The sequence below is a fragment of the Balaenoptera ricei genome, chromosome 6 (genome assembly GCF_028023285.1).
Source record: "Balaenoptera ricei isolate mBalRic1 chromosome 6, mBalRic1.hap2, whole genome shotgun sequence".
Taxonomy (NCBI): Eukaryota; Metazoa; Chordata; class Mammalia; order Artiodactyla; family Balaenopteridae; genus Balaenoptera; species Balaenoptera ricei.
In genome coordinates this window covers 110,462,638-110,488,199 of record NC_082644.1, presented here as the reverse complement: position 1 = coordinate 110,488,199, position 25,562 = coordinate 110,462,638, and the positions used below count along the sequence as shown (strand labels likewise).

The following is a 25,562-nucleotide window of genomic DNA, read 5'->3' as shown; positions in this document are numbered from 1 at the left end:
TTCTGGGCTGGGTGGGTGGAGGTCTCCAGCGGGTGGGGGGGGGGGTGGTGAGGCCAGGCTGCTTCACCCATGGGGGAACTGGGGGGCAGGGCCTAGCACCCACAAGCTTGTCAAGGCCTATTCAACTGTACGAGACATGGGAAAAAATGACTTGACTCTGAAACATAGGAAGAGAAACTGCAACACTGAAATTAATAAATGTTATAATTAATGCATTAAGCCTGAATTAATTATTAAATTTAGAAATCAAAACAATGTTATTACACTTGAAATCAATTCGTAGGCTTGGTTTCCTCATTTGTCAAGAATTCTCCAGTGTGCATACGGCTCTCAAGAAATCACAGCCAATTGTTAAAGTCTTGTAGTCAAACCATCTACCAAACAAAGTTTGAAAAATCCTTTCAAAATTTTAACAGCAAAAAATTACATTTAATATGGGAGTGTGGATACATTCTGTTTTAATATGTTGAAACCATTGGGTTGAGACCTTCGAGGTCAGACCTAGGGCTGGATCTGGCTGTGACTGGGGGAGGGTGAGTCTGGGCAACGAATATGGTGAGCTGGTATCAGGTCCATGTGCCGGGCACATGCATGTACTTTCCATGCCTGATCTCATGCAATTCTCATACCACCTTTGTTATGTGCACAGTTGGTGTCTCAGGTGGCATTGCAGATGCTCCAGTTGGTGGGTAAAGGGAAAAGTGCCCACGGTCATAATGACCCTTGGGAATCTCTTAGGAAAGCCCCAGACTGGAGAAGGACGTCTCACTAAGTGTCGTACTATTGGGATTCTGACACTATTGGGACAGAGAGTTATTCCTGCTGTTGAGGTCCAGATGCATAGCTGGCCTGTGTTTATGGGCCCTACTGGTAAAAAAAAAAATACACATCCTTAAATACTAGCATCAGCTTGTGTGTGGCAAGGTGCTCACACAACAGGAGGTGCACAGGGACGCAGACCAACTGATTCACATCTCCCACACTCACTCCAGAGCAGGTGTGTGCTAAGCAGGGAGGGTGCAAAGTCACCAACACCATCTATATTGCTATTCTTGTTTCCCTGGTTCCCACTTTTATTTTTCAAGCACTCATAATTGCATTTGTGTTCACTAAAGATGTCTGTGATGCCTGGCCGCTGTACACAGGCAGCGCTGGGAGGCCAAGTGCTGAGGCCAAGGTCACTCGGTCGGCCCTTGCTCTGACCCTCTGCTCCCTTCTGCCCCTGCTCTCCAGCTGCATGTGGACCATGGACTGACAGGGACAGGCCTGGCAGTTGGGCCTGTCCTCCAGGTGGCAGATGCTGGGGGCAGAATTAAGGCTGGGACAGTGCGGATGGCCAGGAGGGATGTTAGGATGTTAAGGACCTACGGAACTCAGACTAGAACTCACTTAATCCTCACAGCAATCTTGCAAAGTCAGTGTTATTTGTTTTTAAAGATTATTTTTTAAAAATTAATTAATTAATTTATTTTTGGCTGTGTTGGGTCTCCGCTGGTACACGTGGGCCTTCCCTAGTTGCGTCGAGGGGGGCCTCCTGTTGCGGTGGCCTCTCTTGTTGAGGAGCACGGGCTCTAGGCGCGCAGGCTTCAGCAGTCATGACACACGGACTCTAGAGCGCAGGCTCAGCAGTTGTGGTGCTCGGGCTCAGTTGCTCCGCGGCACGTGGGGTCCTCCCGGACCAGGGCTCGAACCCGTGTCCCCTGCACTGGCAGATGGACTCCCAACCACTGCACCACCAGGGAAGCCCAAAAGTCAGTGTTATTATCCCGTTTCACAGGGGAGGGCTCTGAGGCTCAGAGAGATGGAGTTATATGTCCCAGCTCACTCAGCTAATAAGGGGGTACAGGCTCATACCCAAGTCTATCTCCAGAGCTGCAGCCCTCAGCCACTACACACTTCCCTGAAAAATCTTTCTGCAACTGCCACGTCTTTACTGTCTGAAGGATTGAAGCTAAGCTCCCTAACCTGGCATTCAAGCCTCTCTCCAGCCCACACTGGGTCCCTCTGCTTTGAATGCCCAGCTCAGACACACTCCTACACACCCATCAAAGCCTACTCCGTCCATCACTGCCTAAGGGAGGCTTTCCTTGACTACTCCTCTTTCTCCCAACACAGCAGCGGGTCTCAGGTGCTCCATCTTGAGTACCCAGGCCCCTGCATCTCTGTGCCTTTGCTCATGTTTTCCCTTCCCTTCCATGCAGCAAAATCCACCTCTCAAACTTTAAAGCCTAGCCAAACACCACCTTTTCCAGAACATCAGTTTGACTTGGGACACACTTACCGTTTTCTCTGTGCTCCCCCAGCACACTGTGCTTCTGACTCCTGGCACCAGCAAAGCAGGGCACTCCTGGTTTTTTGGAGAAAGAATCTCATATCTGGCACTTCCCTGGTGCAGCAGTGGTTAAGAATCCGCCTGCCAATGCAGGGGACACGGGTTCGAGCCCTGGTCCGGGAAGATCGCACGTGCCGCGGAGCAACTAAGCCCATGCGCCACAACTACTGAGCCTGCACTCTGGAGCCCGCGAGCCACAACTGCTGAGCCCACGTGCCTAGAGCCCATGCTCCGCAACAACAGAAGCCACCGCAATGAGAAGCCCGCGCACCGCAACGAAGAGTAGCCCCTGCTCGCTGGAACTAGAGAAAGCCCGTGCGCAGCAACGAAGACCCAACGCAGTCACAAATAAATAAATAAAATACATATACTGAAAAAAAAAAAAGAATCTCATATCTGATATTCCAGATTAAACATTAATATAAACATCATGGAGAATATAGAATTATGTTGGACTTCCTTCCATATACTTTTTTTCTGGTTTCTGTTATTTTACTTTCTGACCTATATTTTGAGGGGCAGGAGGTTCTCTGCAGCCTTTTGAACACTTAGGCTCTAGGCTTCCGTCCAGAGAGTGCCCATCCCGGGTCCTGTGACTGTTTCTGCATCTCTCCCCACCCCCGACCCTGCACTGGTTTGGGGAGGTGGCAGGCACTGAGGTGGCCTCCAGGTGAGACCCTGGTATCCGCAGGGGATCAGTTAGGGCCTGCGTCTGGGGGGATCTTAGAGGGTCTGAGGCTCCAGATGAATAAGAAATGCTGAGGATGATGGGAACACATCCAGAACAGTGCCAAAGGCGGGCTAGAGAGATCAGGGGACTGCAGGCCTCCAGCCCAGTTTTGAAACTGGCATGAAAAGCAGGTGGGAGGAGGCCAGAGGGCAGCTTGCCAAGGTCACCCTGGCTCCTCCCTTGGGGGCATGGGGTTAAGGAGGCCCCTGCTTCTCAACCAGTACTAGTCCCTGGGATGTAAAACAGTCCCAAGTGTGATCTCCGACGGGCCTGAAGCTCCTCGTGGGCTGGGCACTGCTCTCGCTGCATCCCCGCATCATCTCAGTAACACTCACCACAACCCTGGAAGGAAGCTCGTAGTTCTACCCCCATTTGTCAGCTGAGGAAACCGAAGCTCAGAGAAGTTAAGAGTCTAGCTTGAGATCACACAGCTGGCCAATGGCAGAACCAGGGTCTGAGGGCAGATCTGGCGGTCCCTGGAGCTGGCCTGTAACCCTGCCTTCCTCTCCGGGACCTGAGGCTGAGCAGGGCTCTCAGCCAACTGCCCTGAGTTCCAGCGTGTGGGCTGAGGAAGCGAGATGAGGCTCTTTCCCCCTGGGCTCTGGCCTCGCATCCACTTCTATTAAAGGAGACAAAACAAACCACGGCGGTGCTGGCTCGGGTGGACTCCAGCCACGGAAGGGGAAGCTGTATCCTTTGGATGCTTCCAGGAGGCTGCTATGGGGGGTGGGGGATGTATTGCTGTCAGAGTCCTGTGGGCACAATGGCTGGAAGGGGAATTTCCAGGGCCTTTGGAATTGGAACTGGGGAAAGAGTCGGGCAGGGGGCGGTTCCCACAGGTCAGGGAGGGGCAGCAAGGCAGGGCAGGCTGTCATTCCTAGAGCAAGGACCTTGACCGGCCGATCCCACCCTCTGTAGGGGAGGGGGGTGGGTTCTAGTGTATTTCTCTGGGGAGAAGAAGGTCCAGAGCTTTGCCAGACTCTCAGAGAGTTCATATCAGTTCAGAGCGTGGCCTCTGGTGTCAGAGATGCCTGGGTTCAAGTCCCAATTCCTCCCTTTAGTAACTGCTCCTGTAAGTTACTTACTCTCTGAGGCTCAGTTTCCCCATCTGCCAAATAGGGATAATGATGCATTCCTCAAAGGGCTGGGATGTGGTAAGCCCCTGGCACAGTGAAGGCATTTGATACTCATAATTCCCTTCATACCCCTTTTGCTTAAAGCAGATGCCGGGATCTGTGATCCGTGTGGGCATTTTCTTCGGCAGTTACAATGTGATATTATCCCTCCACAAAGCCTTCACTATGGTGCTGCTAACAGTATCGCAGATATGGCAGGCATGGCCCTGCGTGCCAGCATCCAGGTGATTATAACATTTGGGTAAATTGCCTTTTGTCTCGAGGAGAGATGACAGCAGGAGGGGGCGGGGCAGGAGACTCGCTCGGCCATTTTGCAGAAACCGCGGGGGAAGTAGGGTGGGGGACAGCCTGGGTTTGCCAAAGGAGCCCTGGCTGGCTGGTGGGAAGGCGGGTCCAGCCCCGGCCCTACCACAGACAGGCTGTGTGGGGTCCGGCATGTCATCTGCCCTCTCTGGGTCTCAGCTTTCTCACCGGTCAGGTGGAGGCAGAGGCTTCAAGATGAGAAGAGTCTTGGTTTGTTGGTGGCATTGAAAGACTCGTGTTCCTTGGCCAGTTTTTGAGCAATAAAGTGGGCAGAGAACTATCTAGGGAAAAAGAACCACTACTGCCATCTTACACTCCTTGGATATTTTTATGTCTCTGGGCCACAAGGAAGGCCCTTGGTTCTTTCTTTCTTTCACTAATAAACTCCAGCTTCTCATTCAGAACCAGCTCAAATGTCATCTTTACCTCTGAGTCAGCTAGACCTGGATTCAAATTCCAGCCCTGCCACCTATTACCCGGGTAACTTTGGGCAAAGCATTTCACCTCACCTCAGTTTCATGATCTGTAAAATGGAAATAATAAAGACAACTATTTCTTAGATAAAAGAAAATAAATTATGTAAAGTGCTCAAACCAGTGCCTGGAACATAGTAAGCACTCAGTAAATGGTGGTTATTATTATTATCCTGCTTTTTCACCTGAAATAAACTATGGATACCTTTGTATATCAAGAGATCCATTCCTTCACTGCCATTTGAATGGCTGCATTGTATTTTATTGTAAGCCTATATCATATATTATCTTTTACTTGGCCGCACCATGCAGCTTGCAGGACCTTAGTTCCCCGACCAGGGATCGAACCCGGGTCCATGGCAGTGAAGGCACTGAGTCCTAACCACTGGACCACCAGGGAATTCCCGAGGCTATATCATATATTATTTAATGAGTTCCCTCCTGCTGGACATTTGGGATGTTTCTAGTTTTCAACTGTTTAAATAATACCAGAAAAACTTTAGAAGGCCAAGTGGTCTTTCACTTCTAGGTGCTCACTATGCAGCTTTTTAAAAGTTGGGTGGGGAGCAGATAAACACCAATGTCTGGGAGCTCCGTGCCCAGGCCTCTGTGGACAGACAGTCTTGGAGTTGGCTGGGCAAAGTGGAAAGAGGCAAATCTCTGGAGGCAGATGAGCCCAAATGTGAATCCCAGTGTCTGCCAAATTTTCTGGGGAAATTCTTTAACTTCACCGAGCCTCAGTTTCCTCATTTGTCAAACAGGGATCATGCGAATACACCCCTCCCCTGTAGTTGAGTGTCTTGTGTAGGGTCAAGGCTCAGTCAATGCCACCTGTCACCCCACCCCCCTATCACCTTCATCCTCTCCGTCCTCATTCTGGTGGAGCCAGCTGTCACCTCCAAAAGACTCCGAATCACCCAGGCCAGGTCACTCTTTGGACACCGATTCACACCCCTGCTTCTTCCCATTGTCCATTTACCCGAGCATACATTCAAACGAGGCTCGTGATCTTGATTTTAAATTCTGTCTGAAACCTACAGGTTCAAACGCAAAGGGGCCCTCTCCGCAAATAATCACTGGTATGCGATATTTTTAAGAAGCCCAAGCCATTGTTTCTGATTGAAGGAAAGTTGGTGCTATTTTGAAGAGGCGCACGATTAAGCGGTGGCGTTCTCTCTTTAACCGTTGGGAATTATACGCTGTTTGAAAGATTTGTGAGCTCTAGGACATTTGCCAGATGTGCTTGATTCAACATTTCAGACAACAAAGGGGATAATGTTGGCGGGAATCTTGACAGCATTTCTGATGATCAGGATATTCTTTGAGGATGGTACTGAGACCTTTCGGGGAGGAATTTCAGCTTTTACATAAACTAATTTGGGATGCTCACTCTCTGTCTTCCACAAAGCAAATTTAGTTCATTGTTAGTTGTATATGTTAAAATGGTTACGAGGGTTTTTTCCTTTGAATATTAATAATGTGCCTTTCATCTGAGACACGCGCATGGGGTGTCATTAATTGCGGGGAGGGAAGAAGGCTTAGTGGTGCAGCTATTTTGCAAATGATTCCTGATAGTAACGTTGAGGCAAGCAACAGCTACTCGAAGAGATGTACACACTGCCAGCACGGCTCAGGCGCATCCCTCCTGAGAGGAAAGAAAGGGGAGAGTAGCAGGGCTAAGGGTTAGAGTTATCTCCCAATTTCCCACTATGTTAAAGGTAACTATCCCAAATGTCTTGCAATGCTTCCCTACTGGGCCACCGTCTGTAAAGGACCCTTTATAAAAAAGGTAGCATCTCATTTGGGGACTGTGGTGTTCTTGTCTCAAGACTCTCAAATGGACCTTTTCATTCATTTAGAGCATCACTGAGCTCCCTCGCTGGTACCAGGAACTGTGCTTGGTGCAGGAGCACCTGTGAATGAGACACAGCCCTGTCCGGGAGCGGAGATGCCGAGTAAAGAATAAGCTAGGACAGGGACTTCCCTGGTGGTGCAGTGGTTAAGAATCCGCCTTCCGATGCAGGCGACATGGGTTCGAGCCCTGGTCCGGGAAGATCCCACATGCCACGGAGCAACTAAGCCCGTGCGCCACAGCTACTGAGCCTGCGCTCTAGAGCCCGCGAGCCACAAGTACTGAGCCCGTGTGCCACAACTACTGAGCCTGCACTCTAGAGCCCACGCGCCACAACTACTGAGCCCATGTGCCACAACTACTGAAGCCTGCGTGCCTAGAGCCCGTGCTCTGCAACAACGGGAGCCACCTCAATGAGAAGCCCGCGCACTGCAATGCAGAGTAGCAGCCAAAAATAAATTAATTAATTAAAAAATATATAAAAAAAGAAAGAACAAGCTAGGACACAAAGCTGGCAAGAAGAAGGAAAAGAAGAGGGTTTGGGCAGAGTTGGGTTCCACTCGACTCTGTTGCCAGCTGTGTGACTGGGAGCAAGTTATTAACCTATTTGAGACCAGATCTTCTCATTGCAAACTCTGGCTCCTGAAAACTCCCCACTGGGGATGCTGGGAAGAGCAGAGATAAGCAGGTAAGGCACTTAGCGAGCCCTGGTAAGGAGCCTCCTCGGTGTGCATTCCTCTCCCAGCTTCGGGACCCTGAGCTGTGGACGCGCAGGTGAAGCTGCCTGCCGTTCTTCCGGGCTTGCAGGTGAACCACGGCCTTCTGTTGTGTGCTGAGCATGGAGAGACGAGGACTGTGACGGGGGCGGGGAGAGAGGGGGAAGGGCATTCTCAGCGGGGGGAACATACGATGTGAGAATAGAGCCATGTTGATCAATGGAGGGCAGCTAGTCTGCTTGGGCTGGACCATGGGGTGGGAAGAGACAGGGGGGTGAGATGTAGACTGGCACTCTGAACACCATAGTCAAGAGTCTGCAGACCCCGGAGTTTCAGCAAGATTTCATTTCCCCAGCAAAACCCCTGAGGAGGCAGAGAGACCTAGCACGTCCAATCACATGTCCCCTCAGAGCCTTCTCCCCTCTCAAACACCTAGAGAAATCTTAACAAACCCCAGGGCTTACTTTCCTCTCTCTCCCCCAGCCAGAGCCAGTAATTAGCACAATGATAACAGCCACAACTACCGATCACTGGACACGTGCCTTGAGCTGGGTGCTGTGCTATGTACTTTGCTTACTTAACTCCATCTTTTCTAACCACGATTCCTCCAGATTAAGAACTACTATAATGCTCATTTTACAGATGAGGAAACAGGCTCCAAGAGGAGACAAGAAGTAAGCTACCCATGGCCACCTAGCTGGCCAGTGGTGGATCCGGGACCAGAGGACGGCCGGATGTGTGTATTCTAGGTCCTGGGCATTTCTCCACCGCACCACGCTATCTCTCTGACCTCTTCCCGCTCTCAAGCCTCCTGCGGGAGGGAGCTCCTAACTCAGTCTCTGTTCTGTTTTGTGTCTGCTGTGTTGATTGCAATATTGCCTCCATTGAGTTGCCGTCTTTTATGGTTTTATGGTCCCAACAGAGGCAGCGTCAGGGGGGAGTGGAAAGACCACAGGACGTGTAGGAAGATGGGAGTGGGTTAGAATTCCAGCTTCACCATCACCAGTCTGTCATTCATCACTCCCTGACCTGGATTCCTCATCTCAGGGCACACCCATTCCCAGCTCACAGGATGCATGTAGAGTTCCCAGGAGATGCAGGGCTCATAAGCTCAAAGGCTTTAAGGTGGGTACCTTAAAGAAATGACAGATGCTGGGAATTCCCTGGCGGTCCAGTGGTTAGGACTCGGTGCTTTCACTGCGTGGGCCGGGGTTCAATCCCTGCTTGGGGAACTAAGATCCTGCAAGTTGCGGCATGGCGCGATCCCCCCACCCTGCCCCAAACAATGACAGGTGCTAATGGGGGTCAGACAGCAGGGAGTGGTGGGAACCTGGGCAGTGCTTGCCCCCTGTTGGTGCCCAAACCCATGCCATTTCAAACATGGGGCCAGCCAAACAAAAACTCTGGCTTGAGAGCCACTGGTTTGAGATCTCTAATGCTTAAGCTTTTAAGCTTTTCAAACTTGGAGGTGCAGAGAAATATAACGGCTTATATTTATTATTGAAAATAAGTTGTCTATTATGTGCCGGGGACTGAATTTTGTATAATTTGTTGAAGAATCTGAGAGACTTGTAGGGAGGTCCTCTGCCCGCCTGCCTGCTTTTCTTTCACAAACATTGAATCACCTCCAACTTGTGGGACCCGTGTGAGGTGCAGAACACCCAGGGCTGAATCAGACACAGACACATGGCCCCCGCCCTCAAGAAGCTCTTAGTCTAGTGGGGAAGATAGGCAAATAGAGATTCTTCTACTGTCATGGGCTAAGTGCTGTGAGGCTTGTGGGAGCACAGAGGAGGGACATCTCACACAGACAGGATGGAGGGAGGCCGGGGGGCGGGGAGGGAGGGGTTGGTCAGGGAAGGCTGCCTAGAACAATGGTCCTGACCCTTAAGAAGGCTGTGAAATCAATTTAGTGCATAGCAACCGTCATTTTAAAAAACTGAGTAGAAAATACGGACTTCTCTGGGTGTCCAGTGGTTGAGACTCCGCGGTTCCAATGCAGGGGGTGCGGGTTCGATCCCTGGTTGGGGAACTAAGATCCCACATGCTGCGCCGTAAGGCCAAAAAAAAAACTGAATAGAAACGATCATAGCACATCTCATGTAAGAATACATACGTGAGTGTTCTGGGTCATGATGTAAATCATTCCTGATAAGAGCCAAGGTCCAAAGGTTTGACAGCCACAGTTTGAGAGAATTCTTGCCTGCCTTGCTCCCCAAAGCCTGGCGCACTGCAGGCACTCAAACACTTTTGGATGAGCGGAAGGATGGATTTAAACTCTCACAGTGATCCAGCAGTAGGTACTGTCCTTTCCAGTGAAGAAAGGCACACTTGGAAACCCAAGTCTAGTAAACCTGGATCTGTCAAGCGTGCTCACAGCCTAGCAATTTGCAGCTTAGCCGTCCAGGGCTTTCTCTCTGCCCAGAGGCAGTTCAGAGCGAAAGGTGACCCTTCTGCTGGTGCCCCAGCCTGTGACCTCCTATAAAACAGCATCCCCGGCTCTGACCCACCCAGGTAGCATGTGCCTCATAATAGCAGTGGCTTAGGCCACTGTGTTTACTCTGGGATGGCCTCAGTCACCCGCCTCAGGCCCACGTGGCCAGCAGTCCTGAGCCTCCAGGACGCCAACAGGAAGCACCGTTTACGGGGCAGATTGGGATGCAGGGGAGAAAGGGCCCTGGGGGACAACAGAAGATGGACAGAAGGCCACGTCAGTCCCCGGCAGGGTGAGGTGAGTCAAGGGTAATGACCAGGTGGTTACTACCAGAGACCCCTTTTTAGTGGTTTTCAGGACACTCTGAACTTGATCTGTCCTATAATATCAGGACCAAAATACCCCTTGGCTCCCTTTCTCCTCCATCATAGACTCTTAAGGTTAGAAGTACCCTAGAAATTATCCAGTTCAACCATGTCATTTTACAGATGAAGAGAAAGGGGCCCAGAGAGGAAAGGCACTGGCCCAGGGTCAGCCAGCAGGCAGCCTGGAACCTGGGGCCCATGGCCCTTCAGATGCCCCTCTCTTGCCATCTTGCTGGAAGGATCTCCCATTTCCTATCCTTTGGCCCCTTTTCTAATGTAACAAGAGAAATCTTTCTAATGGACAAATCAGTTACTATTCCACTTGCCTAAAACCTTCCCTTACTCCCCCACGGCCCTCAGGTGAAAAGACACCTGTGAGCTTTCCTCCTGCCCTCTTGGGCCTCCTCTCCTGGTCTCTTTCCCCTGACATATTGGTGTCTCACGCTCCTGAACGACCTGTAGCCTCTTAGATGTGCAGCGCTCTCCCCCATCTCTAATCCTTTGCACATCCTGTTCCCTCTGCCTTTAACACTCTTCCCAACCCTGATGCACTTGTTTGCTCTTATTTGGGTTTCACATTAGATCTTGCTTTTTCCAGAAAACCTCCCTGGCCTGCTGGCCTCCAGGGTTTGGGATCCACACGAGGTTCTCTTGCAGCAACTCTGAACTGTCACGATCCATTTCACTGTCACTTTCTCTTGCTGCCTGAGAGCCTCTAGGATGCCGCTATCACCCTCATGCCTAACACAGAGCCCGACCTATAGCAACTGGTCAATAAATATTTGTCGCCCAAACAATCATCAGTGTCTGCCCTTCTAAGAATGGCCTTCCCTTCCCCTGATGCAGTTTTTTAAAAGACTTAATTTTTTAGAGCAGTTTTAGGTTCACAATAAAATTGAGGGGCAGGTACAGAGATTGCCCATATATTCCCTGCCCCACACATGCACGGTCGCCCCCATTATGAACATCTCCCACCAGATGGTACATTTGTTACCACTGATGAACCGACATGGACACGTCATAATCACCCAAAGTCCTTAGTTGACATTAGGGTTCACTCTCGGTGTTGTATATTCTATGGGTTTGGACAGATGTATAATGACATGTATCCATCATCATAGTATCATCCATAGTATTTTCACTGCCCTAAAATCCTCTGTGCATCCCCATGATGCATTTTAAAGTTTGTCATCAAGCATGGCTTTTGCCCACAGGATTCTGGGAACCACAATTTCTGATTCCCCAGTCACACCATGCACATTCATGCCTCTGTGTCTTTGCCCATGCTGTTCCCTGTGCCTGGAATGCCCTTCCCCAACGATCCTGTTTATGAGACCCTTACTCATCCTTTAAGACCCATCACTTGGGGAATTCCCTGGTGGTCCAGTGGTTAGGACTCTGCACTTCCACTGCAGGGGCCGCGGGTTTGATCCCTAGTCGGGGAACTAAGATCCCACATGCCATGCGGCGCAGCCAAAAAAAAGACCTATCACTTCTGGGACGTTTTTCCTGACTGACACCCTCCATCCTGGCCAGGTGATCAATTCCCCCTCCTCATCCCCCCCGCACCATTCTCCAGGGCTTCCCCCCACCAGGGCCCACATCTCATGATATTGTGATTATATTTTTTTGTATCTGTCTTCTCCACCAGTCTGTGAACCTGCACAGGACCAGCATGTCCTCTCAGTGAGGCAATACTGGAATACAATTCAAATCTAGAAAACTGAAAATGCATCAGTTGTATTGTACAACAACTGAAGAAAGATTATGCTAACGCAGAATTCCCCAAAACACTAGTGCCATAAAAATTCTCCCTGCTGCCCCATCTCCCAACTAATTTTATGGTCAAATAATTTTAGGAAATGATGTAAATATATCTCTCTGGTAGAGATTCACAGTACACACTCATTCCTTAATTTATTTTTTTCATATACAGTTAATGAGCACCTAATATGTGCCTGGGTCTGTGCTTGGCGCTGGAGCTACAGCAGTGTGCCAGTTTTTAAGAAAAAATTTTGCTTCCTTTCTCCTGTAACTTTGAACTTTACTGGTTCAGAGGCCTTAGTTCTCAAGGAGAAATGGTCCCACCAAGTGATACAACAATGGTTCGATTGAACTGGAAGTGGAAACAGCCACCTAGCCATTTTGGCACCTTATGCCACTGAAACAACAGGCAAAGTAGGGGAATACATTTCTGGCTGGAGTGAGGGATCTCGATTGCCAGGTGGAAATTGGGTTGCTGTTACTGGGGAAAGGAGACGCTGTATGGAACCCAAGGGGGTTCTCTAGGGCACTTCTTAGTACTTCCACTGCCAATAGTAAAAATGAATGCAAAACTAAACCAACCAACGAAACAACCAAAAAAGGCAGGACCAGTAAGGATTCAGACCCCTTAAGAATGAAGGTTTGGGTCGCCCTACCTGTTAAAAAACCAGACCAACTGAAATGCGGGCAGAAAGCAAATGGAACATGGAATTTATAATAGAAAAAGGAATTTATAAGTATTAACTACAGCCTCATGACCAGTTATAGAAAGAGGACTGTATCGACGATACAGCTTTTCTTCCTTGCTTGTATGTTTATGTATAACAGTAGCTATATCATTTATCTATCTACATATTTGCTTTTATTAACTAATTTTTTTTCTCTTCTTTCCTCTTTTCCCCTTAATATTTTATAGGAAGATTCTTGGCAGTGGCGTGTAGGTTGTAGATTAGGCAGGACTGTCAAGGGAGAACATCACTCAAAGATGGATGCAACGTCTATTGGGTTTAAGGTCTCCCCTCTCCGAGGAGGTGGTGAGAGCATCTTTGTATTAGTAGGAAGGATAGCTGCAACTTGTAATACAAAAAAGCATAAATATGTTATCTTTGCAGCAGAGAAGACTGTGTTTGGATGCTGAGCAACAACAAGCAGTTGATGGGGCCAGTTATGAAGCAACTGACTCTCAACTCCAGACCTACCTTTCTACACTCTGCTTGGCGATGCTGGGACTGGGACCACGTGGAGGATATTTCCCCTTTGCCAGCTGGCCCCCAGTCAGGTGCTTCGAGGCAGACAGAGGGGGAGGGGACACGCTCTTTCCTGTTTTGCTTGTTGCTCTGGTCAGTGTCTCAGCAGTGGCCTTTCGCTTCCAGTTTCCAGCTTTCCCCACGCTCCTAGAATCAGCGTCACTGTGCTGTCTCTCCAGAGGCCCTCCTGGGCAGCGCCCCCTCCTCACAAGTCTGGGATGCAGCTCCTGGTTGGGGGGGCCTCTATCAATCTACATTCTAATAACCCAATCTCTTGCTTCCCCCCCGCCCCCAGTTTTGAGGTGGTAGCTGCTTCCTGCAGTTACTTTCTCTGTCACCTCAATGTCTTCCTTTTGATTTTTCAGCTCTCCAGTACTTACTTAACCAATTTCCTGATATTAAATTCTTTGTTTTTCTGACTGGACACTGGACAGGTACAAGTGGAGACAAGACAGACAGAGTCCCTGCTCTCAAGGACCTTACCGTCTAGTGGGAGAGGCAGACAGTAAGCAATTCATTACACAAGTGAGTATTTAATTACAGTTGAAATAAGTGCCGGGAAGGAAAACTACAAAGTATACCAGCATTTAAAAGGTCCTGAGACGCCCTTCAGTAAGTAAAACTGTTTAGTATTACTTAACTCAGTATCTCCTTAGTTGATTTGATCAAGAAACTTCATGGGAGCCTATTTATATCCAGCAGAATTAGTGTTCTATATAGTACACTCTGTTAATGGAAGATGAGAAGTCAGAGAAAAGTGCCAGGGACTTGGAACACAAGCATTTGCCATGTTCCCCCAGGAGCACCCAGTGGGCGAGGGGTATCTCAGCTCCAGGATTCAGCCACAACATCAGCTGACGATTCCCTTTGCACTTATTCCAGCACCGCAAGGCAACTTTCTGATCATCATTGAATTACTGAGTAAATTTCCCTACAGGGAGTGGAGACACTCAGCAGCCAACCCAGGCCTTCTGGTCTACCTGGCAGTTTCTTTCTCATTACACAGTAGGGTTTCTTGACCTGGGTCTTTAGGGGAACCATCAACCCCTTAAGACTATAAGCAAAATGCATATATGTGTGTGTGTGTGTGTGTATGTGTGTGTGTGCACATATATATTTGTGTGTGTGCATATGTGGGCATTTTTCTACGAAGAGGGTCCGTAGTTTTGGTTATTCCTAGTGGGATTATGACTCTAGAAAAGAGAAGGGCTAGGAATCACAGTGTTAAAGGAAAATGTTCTTGTTCTTATTTGTACATTGACCTCTTGCAAGTTTGGTCACTGTAAGTCAGTCCTTCTCAGTCTGATCAGCTTGTGTTCACTCACCAAACTGAGGTTCTGGATCCTCCAAGGTACTCCCCAGGCTGAGGGGCCAGCAGTCATCTTGGACCACATGGCATCACTCACTTTCCAGGCCTTTACCTGTGTTGGTTCCTCTGGCTGAAAAACCTCTCCCCACAACTTAGGGTCAACTCCGCATCATTTTTTGGGTCTCAGGTTAGCTATTTCCTTCTTGAATCCTTCTCGGAATTTCCAGTTCTGGATTAGATACCACTTCTTTGTGCTCCCACGGCATCACTCTCACCTCTCTGGGACCCCATTCCCATCTCCACTACCCCCCACCACCATTTAGGGCCATGTTTTTCCCTTTCATTATGCTTATTCCATGATGTAATTAACTGTTCATAGTACTTGTCTGCTATTTGCCAAACATAAGCTCCACGAGGAAGGGGTTTGTGGCTAGCTTTGGTGCCGAGACCAAGCAGAGTGTCTAGCATACAGCAGGCACTTATTAGCTGCAGGGAAGCAGGCAAAGATAAGTACTTGAATCCTTTCAGTGCTACACTTATGTGCTGTCACAGTTAGACCACTAATGTCCTCTGCCCTACTCTGTGACTAAGTATAGACTTGTCAGCCATGAGAATTCCAAAGAGTGAAACATTCAGACAATCAATTTTTGTCAATTTTCGGACAATCAATTATTGGCAAAAGCTTCTTTCTCGCTAAATGCATGCATGTGTGTGCACACGTGTGCACAAACCTACATGTGATCAGACGAGATTGGGCACGTTCAGGGTGGTATGGCCATAGACCAAACCTATGTGTGATGAGAGAAGAGAAAACATGTGCCACATACCTGCATTTCTCAGAAAGCGATTCTTATAGTCCTTGACAATCCTCGTGGTCGGGTTATAGAAGCCGTCTCCGCAGTCATAACAGCCTGGAGGGATTTTTCTAGGCGGGTCCATATTGGTGAGTTGAGAGATACCTTGAAAGGATATCATGGATCATTAACTCACCACCAAGGCCAAACCCAGTCTCAACCTAAAGTCCACTTTTGGCTGGTTGCTCATGTGACAATCCAGCCCCATTCCTAGACCACACACTCCCTATCAGGGTACAGAGCAAAAGCACCACAAACAGGGCCCCAGAGGGACTTCCTGAAAATGGCTCCATAAGTAGGGTCTGGGAAACTAAGTTGCTTGCATTCCTTGGCTCATGGCCATGCATCCCTCTGACCTTCACTTCCATCATCACATCTCCTCTCCCTCTGCTTTTATCATCACCTCGTCTTCTCTCACTCTAACCCTCTTGCCTCCCTCTTATAAGGACCCCTGTGATTACACTGGGCCCACCTAGATAATCCAGGATAACCTCCCCACTTCAAGATCCTTGACTTAATCACATCTGCAAAGTCCCTTTTGCCATGTAAAGTTAACACATTCATAGGTTAACACATTCATTCATAACACATAACACATTCATGATTAGACGTGGACATCCCCCTATCTTCTTCCCTTGACCCCATCCTCTATTTCTAGGGATACCATGAAAAGGGCACAGGTTCTGGAATCAGAGAGACCCTGAGGATGTGTCAGAGTCGGCCACATAGCTAGAAAGGCATTGTCTGGGAGAGGAATGGCACTCAAGTTGTGAGCAAAGGCCACAAGACATGAGCCTTCATGCCTCGCTCAGGAAGCCTTGCGGAACAGGGTGTGTGTAAGGAAAACAGCAGGAAAGAAACGGGTCAGGTGGGCAAGGATCAGGTGACGAAGAACCCTGACCAAAACTACCAAAATAGCTGCCAGGCATTGTGCTAAGTGCTTGACTCCTACTATTTCACTTAATCCTTATAGCAACCCTGTGGTCCCATTTTACAGATAAGAAAACTGAGGCTCAGAGAGGTCAAATAACTTGCCCAAGGTTAGATACTGAGCTCTGTAGCCTATACATTAAGCTGCTGGTATCAGGGGAGGAGAGGGCCTGGGCACCGCCTCCCAGGACCGGGGACATTGGAACCACCGGGAGGGAAAAAGGAGTCGGTGTACCTTTAAGGTCATAACCCCTGTGTGTTGTCTCTCTCGGATGCTGAGGCCTGAGGAAAGGAGATAAGGTTGGAATAAGTAACTTCTTGGTTTCCTTCTACTAGTGGGTCTGTAATTCCCTGTCCTCTGGACTGAGGGCTGGATGCCTGCCGAGCGCAGCGCCACACTCTCAGCTCGGGGTCCCGCACACAGCGGTGCTCTGAGGTTGGCTGACGAGGATAAGCAGGTACACTATTGGCTGACGGTTACTGAGGGCACGCTCCACGCCAAGCGCTTCACAGCCGTTCTCTCCCCGAAGCCTCCTGCCAAAGCCCATCTCATGGATGCCCAGAGAGGAGAAGGGCAGCCTTAACCCTCCCCCCACCCTCCCGGCCCTAACAATGCCTGCCACCGAGGCTGAGAGGGGGCTTTTGGAGAGGTGAGCAGAGTGCCGAGGGACTCGGGAAGGAAGTGCGTACTTAGGATAAAGCTGCTGAGCCAGGAGCCGCTGGAGGAGAAGGCGTGGCGGCAGGAAGGTTGTGCGCTGCCTCAAGACTGGCAGAGACGCAGCTTTGGCAAAACCTAAGCTGTGCTTGAGAGCTGAGGGCCTGAGGCCAGGAGCTCTTTGCCTACAGGCCTCAGCTGGGGTGAAAAGCTCATGACAAAGTCATCACTAAGCCAAGGGGAGCCATTTACAAGGCTCTCCAGTGGCATCCAGACTGGCAACTATTTGAAGGCAGAGACTGTGTCCTCGAAGCTACCGGTCCCCCGGGGCCCAGCCAATGTCTGCCACAGAGCAGGTGCTCAGGGAACGTCTGTGAACATCATTGCTGTAACTACCCTAAGTGCGCCCATCACCTCCTACTGTGATGTCAATATTATTGTCCCTGTTTGGTAATAACTCTTTACTGAGCACCTCGTATGTGCCAGGCAATGTGCTAAGCACTGCGGACACGGAGCCTTTGCTCTCGAGGAGCTCACAGTCGGCTCCTCCTGAGAGATGCTCACGACAGAGCTGGGGGAGTGGATCACGGCTGCTCTGTGATTTCTCATGGGGAGCACTTGCCTAGTCAGGGAATTCAGGGAAGGGTCCCAGGAAAGGGGCATTAAGCTAAGACCTGAAGGGTGGGAAGGAGTTATTTGGGTGAAGTGAGAGGGTTAGAGCATTCCAGGCAGAGGGAAAGGCAAGAGCACGGTCTCTTGGAGGAGCAGAGAGGACATACGAGAAGGGTAGGGAGTGAGGGATGAGGCTGGGGACCTCACAAGAGCCAGAGAACGCGGCTCATTTTAAGAGTGTGGAACCTTATCTTCAGGGTAGTGAGGAGGCACTGAAGGGCTGGTGGCAATCAGATTCACGGTTTCCAAAGATGAAAGTGACCACAGAGTGGAGAATGGCCCAGAGGGGGTCAAGCGTGGATCTCAGGAGATCAGGTAAAGAAGGGTAGAGGATGGAGGTCTGGAATAGGGCAGCGTCAGAGAGGATGAAGAAACTCAACTTGGCACATGGCGGTGCTTGGTAAATATTTGTTTAATGAACAAATGGATATATTTTAGAGGCAGAATCCGTAGGACTAGGTGATGGATTGCACACAGCGGTAGGAGGAGGCAGGATTAGGCTTATCTCGGCTGGGGGTGGGGGGGAGTGACAGTCTCTGGGGGAGCAATCCTTGGGGGAGAGGTAGCTGGTGAGGAAGGTAATGAACTCAGTGCAAATTGAGGGACAACCAAACGTAGGTGTTGGGGAAGCTGGATGCAGGAATCTGAGACTTAGGGATTTTGATTTCAATTAAATGAAGGCTTAAAAGTGAATCAACTTGTAGGAAGAAGGCACAGAATGATGACAGAAGAGGGCCTAAGCCAGAGAGCCGTGGGGAAGCCCAAAATTAATAATTAAGGGGAGGAGGAGCTGCAAAGGAGACGGGATAGAAAGAAAGTGGGAGAGTGAGGTGTCAGGAAAGCAAAGGGAGAGAAGGAGTCTCACCGGGTCCACTATCTGATCCAGGTCACAAAGCCAGGGTTTGCACTGACTGACTCTGACCCTGAGTGCTTTCTGGAGGTTTCTGTCCTCAGGGAGGTTGAGCTGCCCAGGCTCATCCAGCTACTGGGGGGGGGGGGGGAATGCTAGGACTCCAACCCTGACCTTCCAGCTCTCTGCTCTGTCAACTACACCACATTATCTCATGTTAGGGTTTTTTTTTTTTTTACAGTTTGCAACGTCATTTTCCCACATTTGGATATGTTGTCTGGGCTGTGCTGAAATCTAGCCTCTTGAGGTTCAGCTGACCTCACACGAGTCTCACAAACACAGGATGAGCCCCTTAAGCTGCCAGAATCCAGACTCTAGCCCTGATGTCGCCCTCTGTGATGGAACTCGATTTTTGAAGGGACATAGCGTGATGCAGGGGACCTCAGAGAGGAAGACATGGGCTCCCGTGGGAGCTCTGCCACTGGACACGTGTTTGGACTACGTGGACTCAGCTTCCTCCTCTGTGACATGGGACTAGGAAGGCAGACATGGCAGGGTCATCTGGAGATTCTATGAGACAGGGATCATAGAGGGCCTCACCCGGCACCCGATGCACAGAGCACACGCTCCATCGGTGCTGTTCCACGTCGGTGCTACAGCTGATCCGATGAATAACAGCAGCTGAGAGGTACTGTGCACCTACTGCGCGTGCAAGACACTGTTGTAAACACTTTATACGAGTGATCTTATTTACGAGACACGTGGGGTAAATGATGCTATTGTCCCATTTTGCAGGGGAAAAACTGAGGCACAGAAAGGTGGAGGCACTGCCCTTGGTCTCCGGCTGGTACAGGGGAGCTGAGATTTGAGGACTGGCCTTTCTGATTCTAGAACCTGGCGCGTCTGCATTCTGCGACCCTGCTCCATACTACACTCCTTTGGGTGGGTTACTTCAATGGGCCACAGCCCATTTATTTAGAACCGTTTTTCACCTTCCTCTCCGTTTGGGTGTGAAGGGAAAGAAGGGTGCCTGGGTACCTGCAGGCTTCAAGCCATAGCAGATCTCAGTGTAAAACCTCCGATCGTAGCTGTCACAGTAATGCCAGTTCTCAGCATCATACTGCAGCCCGTCTGAGAAGGTGTACGTGCCCTGGAAGATAAGGAGCGCACACACAGGTCTGAGGAACCCACAGCCCACTCACCAAGAAGGACGAAAGTCAAGGGAAGGGGTGGCTTTTTCATCGCCATAGAAAAGAAGGGATAACTATCACAGCTATTACGGCTGCGGTGATTAGGAGGAGTGGTTATGAAGTCCTGGCACCCAAAATACGCAACTCACTGTGTGACCTTGGGCAGATGACCTATCCTCGGTAGCCCTCGGTTTCCTCCTTCGTCCAATTGGAAAATAATGCTGTATATTTAATAGGATTGATTCAGTGAGAGTCAGTGAGATAGTACATGAAAAGCATTTAACATAGGGCTGGCATATAGTAAACAGTCAATAAATGTTACTATTATTCTTATGGCTTGAAAGTTCAGAGCCCTCAGTCATGGCTCTTTGTCCAAACATGTACATTCAGCTTTTGCTGCCTTAGTGCTAAAGGAAGCCTCAGGATGTAGACATCGCATTGGCCTGGGCATCAGGAAACATGGGTGGAAATTCCAATACTATTAATTCACTGGGTGACCTTGGGTAAGTCACATCCCCTTCCTGGGGCTTAGATTCTCCAAGCTGTAAAGCGAGGAGTGTTTCTTAACCTTTTTTTAGGTCATGAGCCAGCCCCTGTACACACCCATAATCCCATGAAAGTTATAGATCCTTTTCCTGGAGAAATTATAGTCACATGTACACAGAAGCTTTTGTAAATAAATTGGGAGATTTCATTGACTCCCTGAATTCTACTTGTGGCCCACAAATCCCAGGCTAAGAACTCCTGACTTAGATGATTTCTCATGATAGTAAAGGTGGAGCTAACACTTACTGAGTGCCTACTGTGTGCCAGGTACTGAGCAGACTGCTCACATATATTGCCTCATTTATTCTCATAACCGTCCTAGGAGATGCCTGGTACTCTCGTGGCCGGTGGAATCATGGTCCCCCAAAGATGTCCACGTCTAATCATTGAACCTATGAATGTGTTAACTTTACATGGCAAAAGGGACTTTGCAGATGTGATTAAGTCAAGGATCTTGAAGTGGGGAGATTATCCTGGATTATCTAGGTGGGCCCAGTGTAATCACAGGGGTCCTTATAAGAGGGAGGCAAGAGGGTCAGAGTGAGAGAAGACGAGGTGATGATAAAAGCAGAGGGAGAGGAGATGTGATGATGGAAGTGAAGGTCAGAGGGATGCATGGCCATGAGCCAAGGAATGCAGGCAACTTCTAGAAGCTGGAAAAGGCAAGGAAGTGGATCCTCCCACAGAGCCTCCAGAAGGAATGCAGCCCTGCTGACCTATTGTAGACTTCTGATGTCCAGAATCATAAGATAATAAGTTTCTGTTGTTTGAAGGCACTGAGTTTATAGTAATTTGTTACAGCAGCAATATGATACTAATACAACCACTGTCCCAGTTTATAGACAAGAAACATGAGTCTCAGAAAGGGGAGGTCATGGGCCCAAGGTCACACATTTGGTGGCATAATAGGATTCAAACTCATCATGGCCTGTCCAGGAGCCCTTCTGGATCCACAGGGAGAGGATTCCAGAGCCCTGAAGATCAAGAGGAGGGAGAAGAGAGCAGCAGAGGGGGAGGGCAGGGTGTGTGTCAGGGGGGCTCTTCCTGTCTGAGGCTTTCCCTTCTGCAGACTCCCTCCCCAGCTGATTACCTTTACGACCAATCCTTTCTCCCAAATGGCATCGTATCGGCTCCCACTGGGGAAGTACAAGGTTCCTTGGCCATGAAACATGCCGTCCTTCATTTCCCCAACATATTTTGTTTCGGTAGGGAGGATGTATTCGGCTTCCCCCTCCATCCTGTAAGGACAAAGGGAAGTCACTGAGCCCCCATGGCAGCTGGAGCATCAGAGCTGGCGGGTGCAGGAGAGCCAGCAGGAACCTCAGGGTCCTCGGACGTTACTGTCCCAGCAATATTCTGCTCAGAAACAAAATGTTTGTTTCCCTCAAAGCTCAAAAGTAAGAGGGGCTGTGTGTTGAAGGGGATGCAGGGTTTGGTCTATTTGTTCTCCCTCTCTCTCAGGTAGGGACTGTCCTGGAGTTCACACTGCCCCTGGAAGCCCCCCTTGGGAGGCCCAGATAGGGGAAAAATGCGTCCAAAGCCACACAGTAAACACTGTGAAGCAGAGATGGGGGCCAGGTTTCCTGGTAGCTGATGCTGGGTCTTCTCCGTCCCCCACAACCAGCCTACCCCTGCCCATTGCGCCATAAGTAGGAAACTGGGAAAAGTATGAAATTTAGATAGGAAACAGGAATTTGAATCCTACTTCACCATGCCCTAGATGTATCATCTTGGAGACTTTCCTAAACCTCTCTGTTTTCCTTCCTTCCTTTGTTCCTTCCTTTTTTCCAAGAAATATTTACAGAACACCTGCTATATGCCAGGTGCCTTGCTGAGTCTAGTCTGTTGGATACAATACTACAGACACAACAGTGATCAAGGTAGATGCAGTCCTTGTCCTCGGGGGGCTCACAGTTCAGTGGGAGACACAGTTTAGCAATTATATAATGCGTGGTCAGTGCCTTGCAGGAGAAGACAGGCCCCTACCTGAGCACGGGGCAGGGAACCAGCTGGACCACTTACTTCACGTGTGAAATGGCTGAGATTAATGCCCAAGATTAACCCAGATACTGGTAACAGTTTTCCTAGTAAAGGCCTGACATATACTGAGTGCTTAAGAAATATGCTTTCATTCATTCCTTCATTCCTTCTCCATTCTTCCCCACTAGCTGGTATTTACCTCTCCTAACTCTGAACTTCTTTTTGGTTTTGTTTGTACCTCCGTTGGACGCCTTGCACTTCCTGCCTTGCATCGTAATTGTATACTTCATCTCCTCTATTTAATCAAAGCTTCTTGAGAGGAAGACCTTGGTATCCTCAGCTCCTAGAATCATGTTTCTTTTTTTTTTTTTTTTTAAACATTTTTATTGGAGTATAATTGCTTTACAATGGTGTGTTAGTTTCTGATGTTTCTTCTTAAATAGGTGCTCCTGAACATCTACTAAGTAAGGAACGAAGGAAACAGAAGGGCCAGTGGACTTCCTGAGTGGATGACAGAAGTTGCTGCTGTGACAGAGGCCCCAAGCAGGAGAGCACTGTGGTTAAGGCACAGCTTCTGAGCCGGACAGGCCTGGAGTCCAGACCTGGCTCCACCTCTCCATGCCTGTGTGACCTTGTGTGACCTCCACCTTTCTAAGCCTGAGTTTCTCATCTGTAAAATAGGGATAATGATGACACCCTGCAAAGTTGTTGCATTAATGGCTATGAAACTATAATAGAATGCCTGACGTACAGAAGAGCTTAAAAACTATTTTGCTTTTACTTTGCTGCAAGACACAGAAGGAAAGAGAACTCCTCTTCTTCTTTTTTATTTCTTTAAATTTTTTTTTTTTTTGGCTGCATTGGGTCTTAGTTGTGGCACGTGGGATCTTCGTTGAGGCATGCGAGGTCTTTCGTTACTAGCGCGTGGGCTTCTCTCTAGTTGTGGTGTGTGGGCTCCAGGGCACGTGGGCTCTGTAGTTGTGGCACCCGGTTCCAGAGTGCGTGGGTTCTGTAGTTTGCACCGCGCAGGCTCTCTAGTTGAGGCGTGCAGCTCAGTAGTTGTGGCACGCGGGCTTAGTTGCCCCGCGGCACGTGGGATCTTAGTTCCCTGACCAGGAATCGAACCCACGTCCCCTGCATTGTAAGGCGATTCTTTACCACTGGACCACCGGGGAAGTCCCTCCTCTTCTTCTTTCCTCTACCTCTTTGCTTGAGATCACATCTGTCATTTCTAAACATAGTCTCCGTCTAAACCCTTCTCTGAGATTTGGCAACTCCCCTCTTTTTTTTTTTTTTTTTTTACTGCGAATTGCACACTATTATTCATACCATCTACAGACATCTCCAGCCCACCCCAAACAGAACTCATCCTCTCCTCCGCCAAAGCAGCCGAATCCTCCAGGTTCAAAGCCTGGAGGTGGGCTCTGGGCTGGGATTGGAAGCAGTCTCTGAATGGGACCAGGAGCCAATCAGTTGCCAAGTCCTGGCAATGAAATCGCCCAACTTCTACATTTTTCTCTTTCCTGCAGCCCCACTGCCTCTGCCTTGGCCCAGAGACCTGGTGCCTCTTACCGAGACAGTGGCAATGGGCTCTGACCTGATCTCCCCACCTCCACTCTGCCTCCCTCCGTCCCTCTTTCCATCCTTCCCTTCCTCCTCTCCCTCTCCTTCCCTTCCGTTTTTTCTTTTATTCATTCAAGGTGGAAAGCCTTCATTTTATAGACGTATTTTTTTGGCCGTACCATGCAACATGTGGGATCTTAGTTGCCCCACCAGGGATCGAACCCACGCCCCCTGCATGGGAGTGCGGAGTCTTAACCACTGGACCACCAGGGAAGTCCTGAAATGCCTTCATTTCAAATTCAAAGTAAATTAGAAAGAACAAAGAGAGCTACTTTATAATGAAGACATCAATCCTTAACAAGGATATGATAACCATATCTCAAATATTATTCATCCATTCATTCTCTTATTCATTCATGTGGCTAACATTAACTGAGTGTGTGCCAGACAGATGTACTATGAGGAGGGATACAGAGATGAAATAAATTAGATTTCCTAATGCCCAGCACTACCAAGGGTCTAACAGTGGCTCTTCCCACCCACAGAATTGTGCATGGTATTCAAATCTCTCTACGTAAGAGCACAGCCCCCTGTCTAGCTTGGGCTCCCACTCTCCTCCAGGCACATTCTACACTCCAACCAAACTGAACTGCCTGCTCTTTCCCTTATAAGCCCTCTGAGCTATTGCTCATGCTATTCCCTTTGCCTGGAAACATTCTTCACCTTGCATCTCCACCCACCTAGATCCTACCCAACCTTCAGGGCCCATTTCAAATATTGTCTCCGCCATGAAGTCTTCCAGGACTGCTCCAACTAGATGCATCCTCTACAGGGGCTCAGCAGCAGGGGTCTATAGTAGAAAGCACATGGGCTCTGAAGTCAGATCTGGTTTTCATCTCTGCTCTGCCAAATGCCAACAAGGTGACTTTGAGCACATTACATAATTACCTTGTGCCTCACTTTTCCCATCCGTATAATGGGGATGATTATATCTATCTCTTAGGGTTGCTATGAGGAGGGAAATATTCAAGCAAAGCCACTATCTGAAATTATCTTCTCATATATCTGTTTGTTGGCAGTATACCAACTAGACGATAAGCTTCACAAGAGCAAGGATCTTGATATTTTTAATATTCTTATCCCTATATCTAAGACTGGCATTTAGCAAACACACATATATACGGGTATACATGGAATGGATGTATCTCAGCTCTGCTGTTTATTAGATATGCGTCCTTGAGCAAGTTACTTCACTTCTCTGGATCTCATTTTCCTGAACTGTAAAATGGGAATAAACATTCCTATCTGAAAGGGTTGTCCTGAAGTTTAAAAGGGATAAAGTTTGTGAACGTGTCTGGTACAAAGTCCTTTGCAGAGGCAAAAAGACCGCCGGCTTTTCCCAGTCACGGATGTTCAAGACATAGTGAATCAAACGAGGTCCTTACCTCCCATCTACAAATTCCCCAATATATTGGCTTCCCGTGTACTCCATGGTGCCTGCCTCTAGCCTGCAGCCGTTGGTAGACCAGAGTCTCAGTGTATTCCGCCTCACTATGACAACCAGGAGGGATAGGCGGAACCGAGGCGAAGCCCCGCCCCCAGGGTCCACGGAACTTCCTGGCTCTGCGCATGCTCTATGGCTCGCTGTTGGGCAGAGCAGT

At 49.0% G+C, this 25,562-nt stretch overlaps 1 protein-coding gene across 2 annotated transcripts in view; it reads right to left on the bottom strand.

Annotated features, from left to right (window-relative positions):
• The window catches only part of MORN5 (MORN repeat containing 5), a 33,682-nt gene extending 8,251 nt beyond the window's left edge, over positions 1–25,431 (bottom strand). Inside the window, exons 1-4 of one of the 2 annotated variants that reach the window (XM_059926557.1) lie at positions 25,347–25,431; positions 21,449–21,596; positions 19,661–19,772; positions 15,489–15,620 (exon numbers count right to left, since the gene is read on the bottom strand). In XM_059926557.1, coding sequence (XP_059782540.1) covers positions 15,489–15,620; positions 19,661–19,772; positions 21,449–21,596; positions 25,347–25,393 — 439 coding nt within the window. In that variant the 5' untranslated portion in view covers positions 25,394–25,431. The remainder of the gene's footprint in view (positions 1–15,488; positions 15,621–19,660; positions 19,773–21,448; positions 21,597–25,346) is intronic. The other variant, XM_059926558.1, reaches the window with a different exon arrangement.
• Between the last annotated feature and the right edge of the window lie 131 nt (positions 25,432–25,562).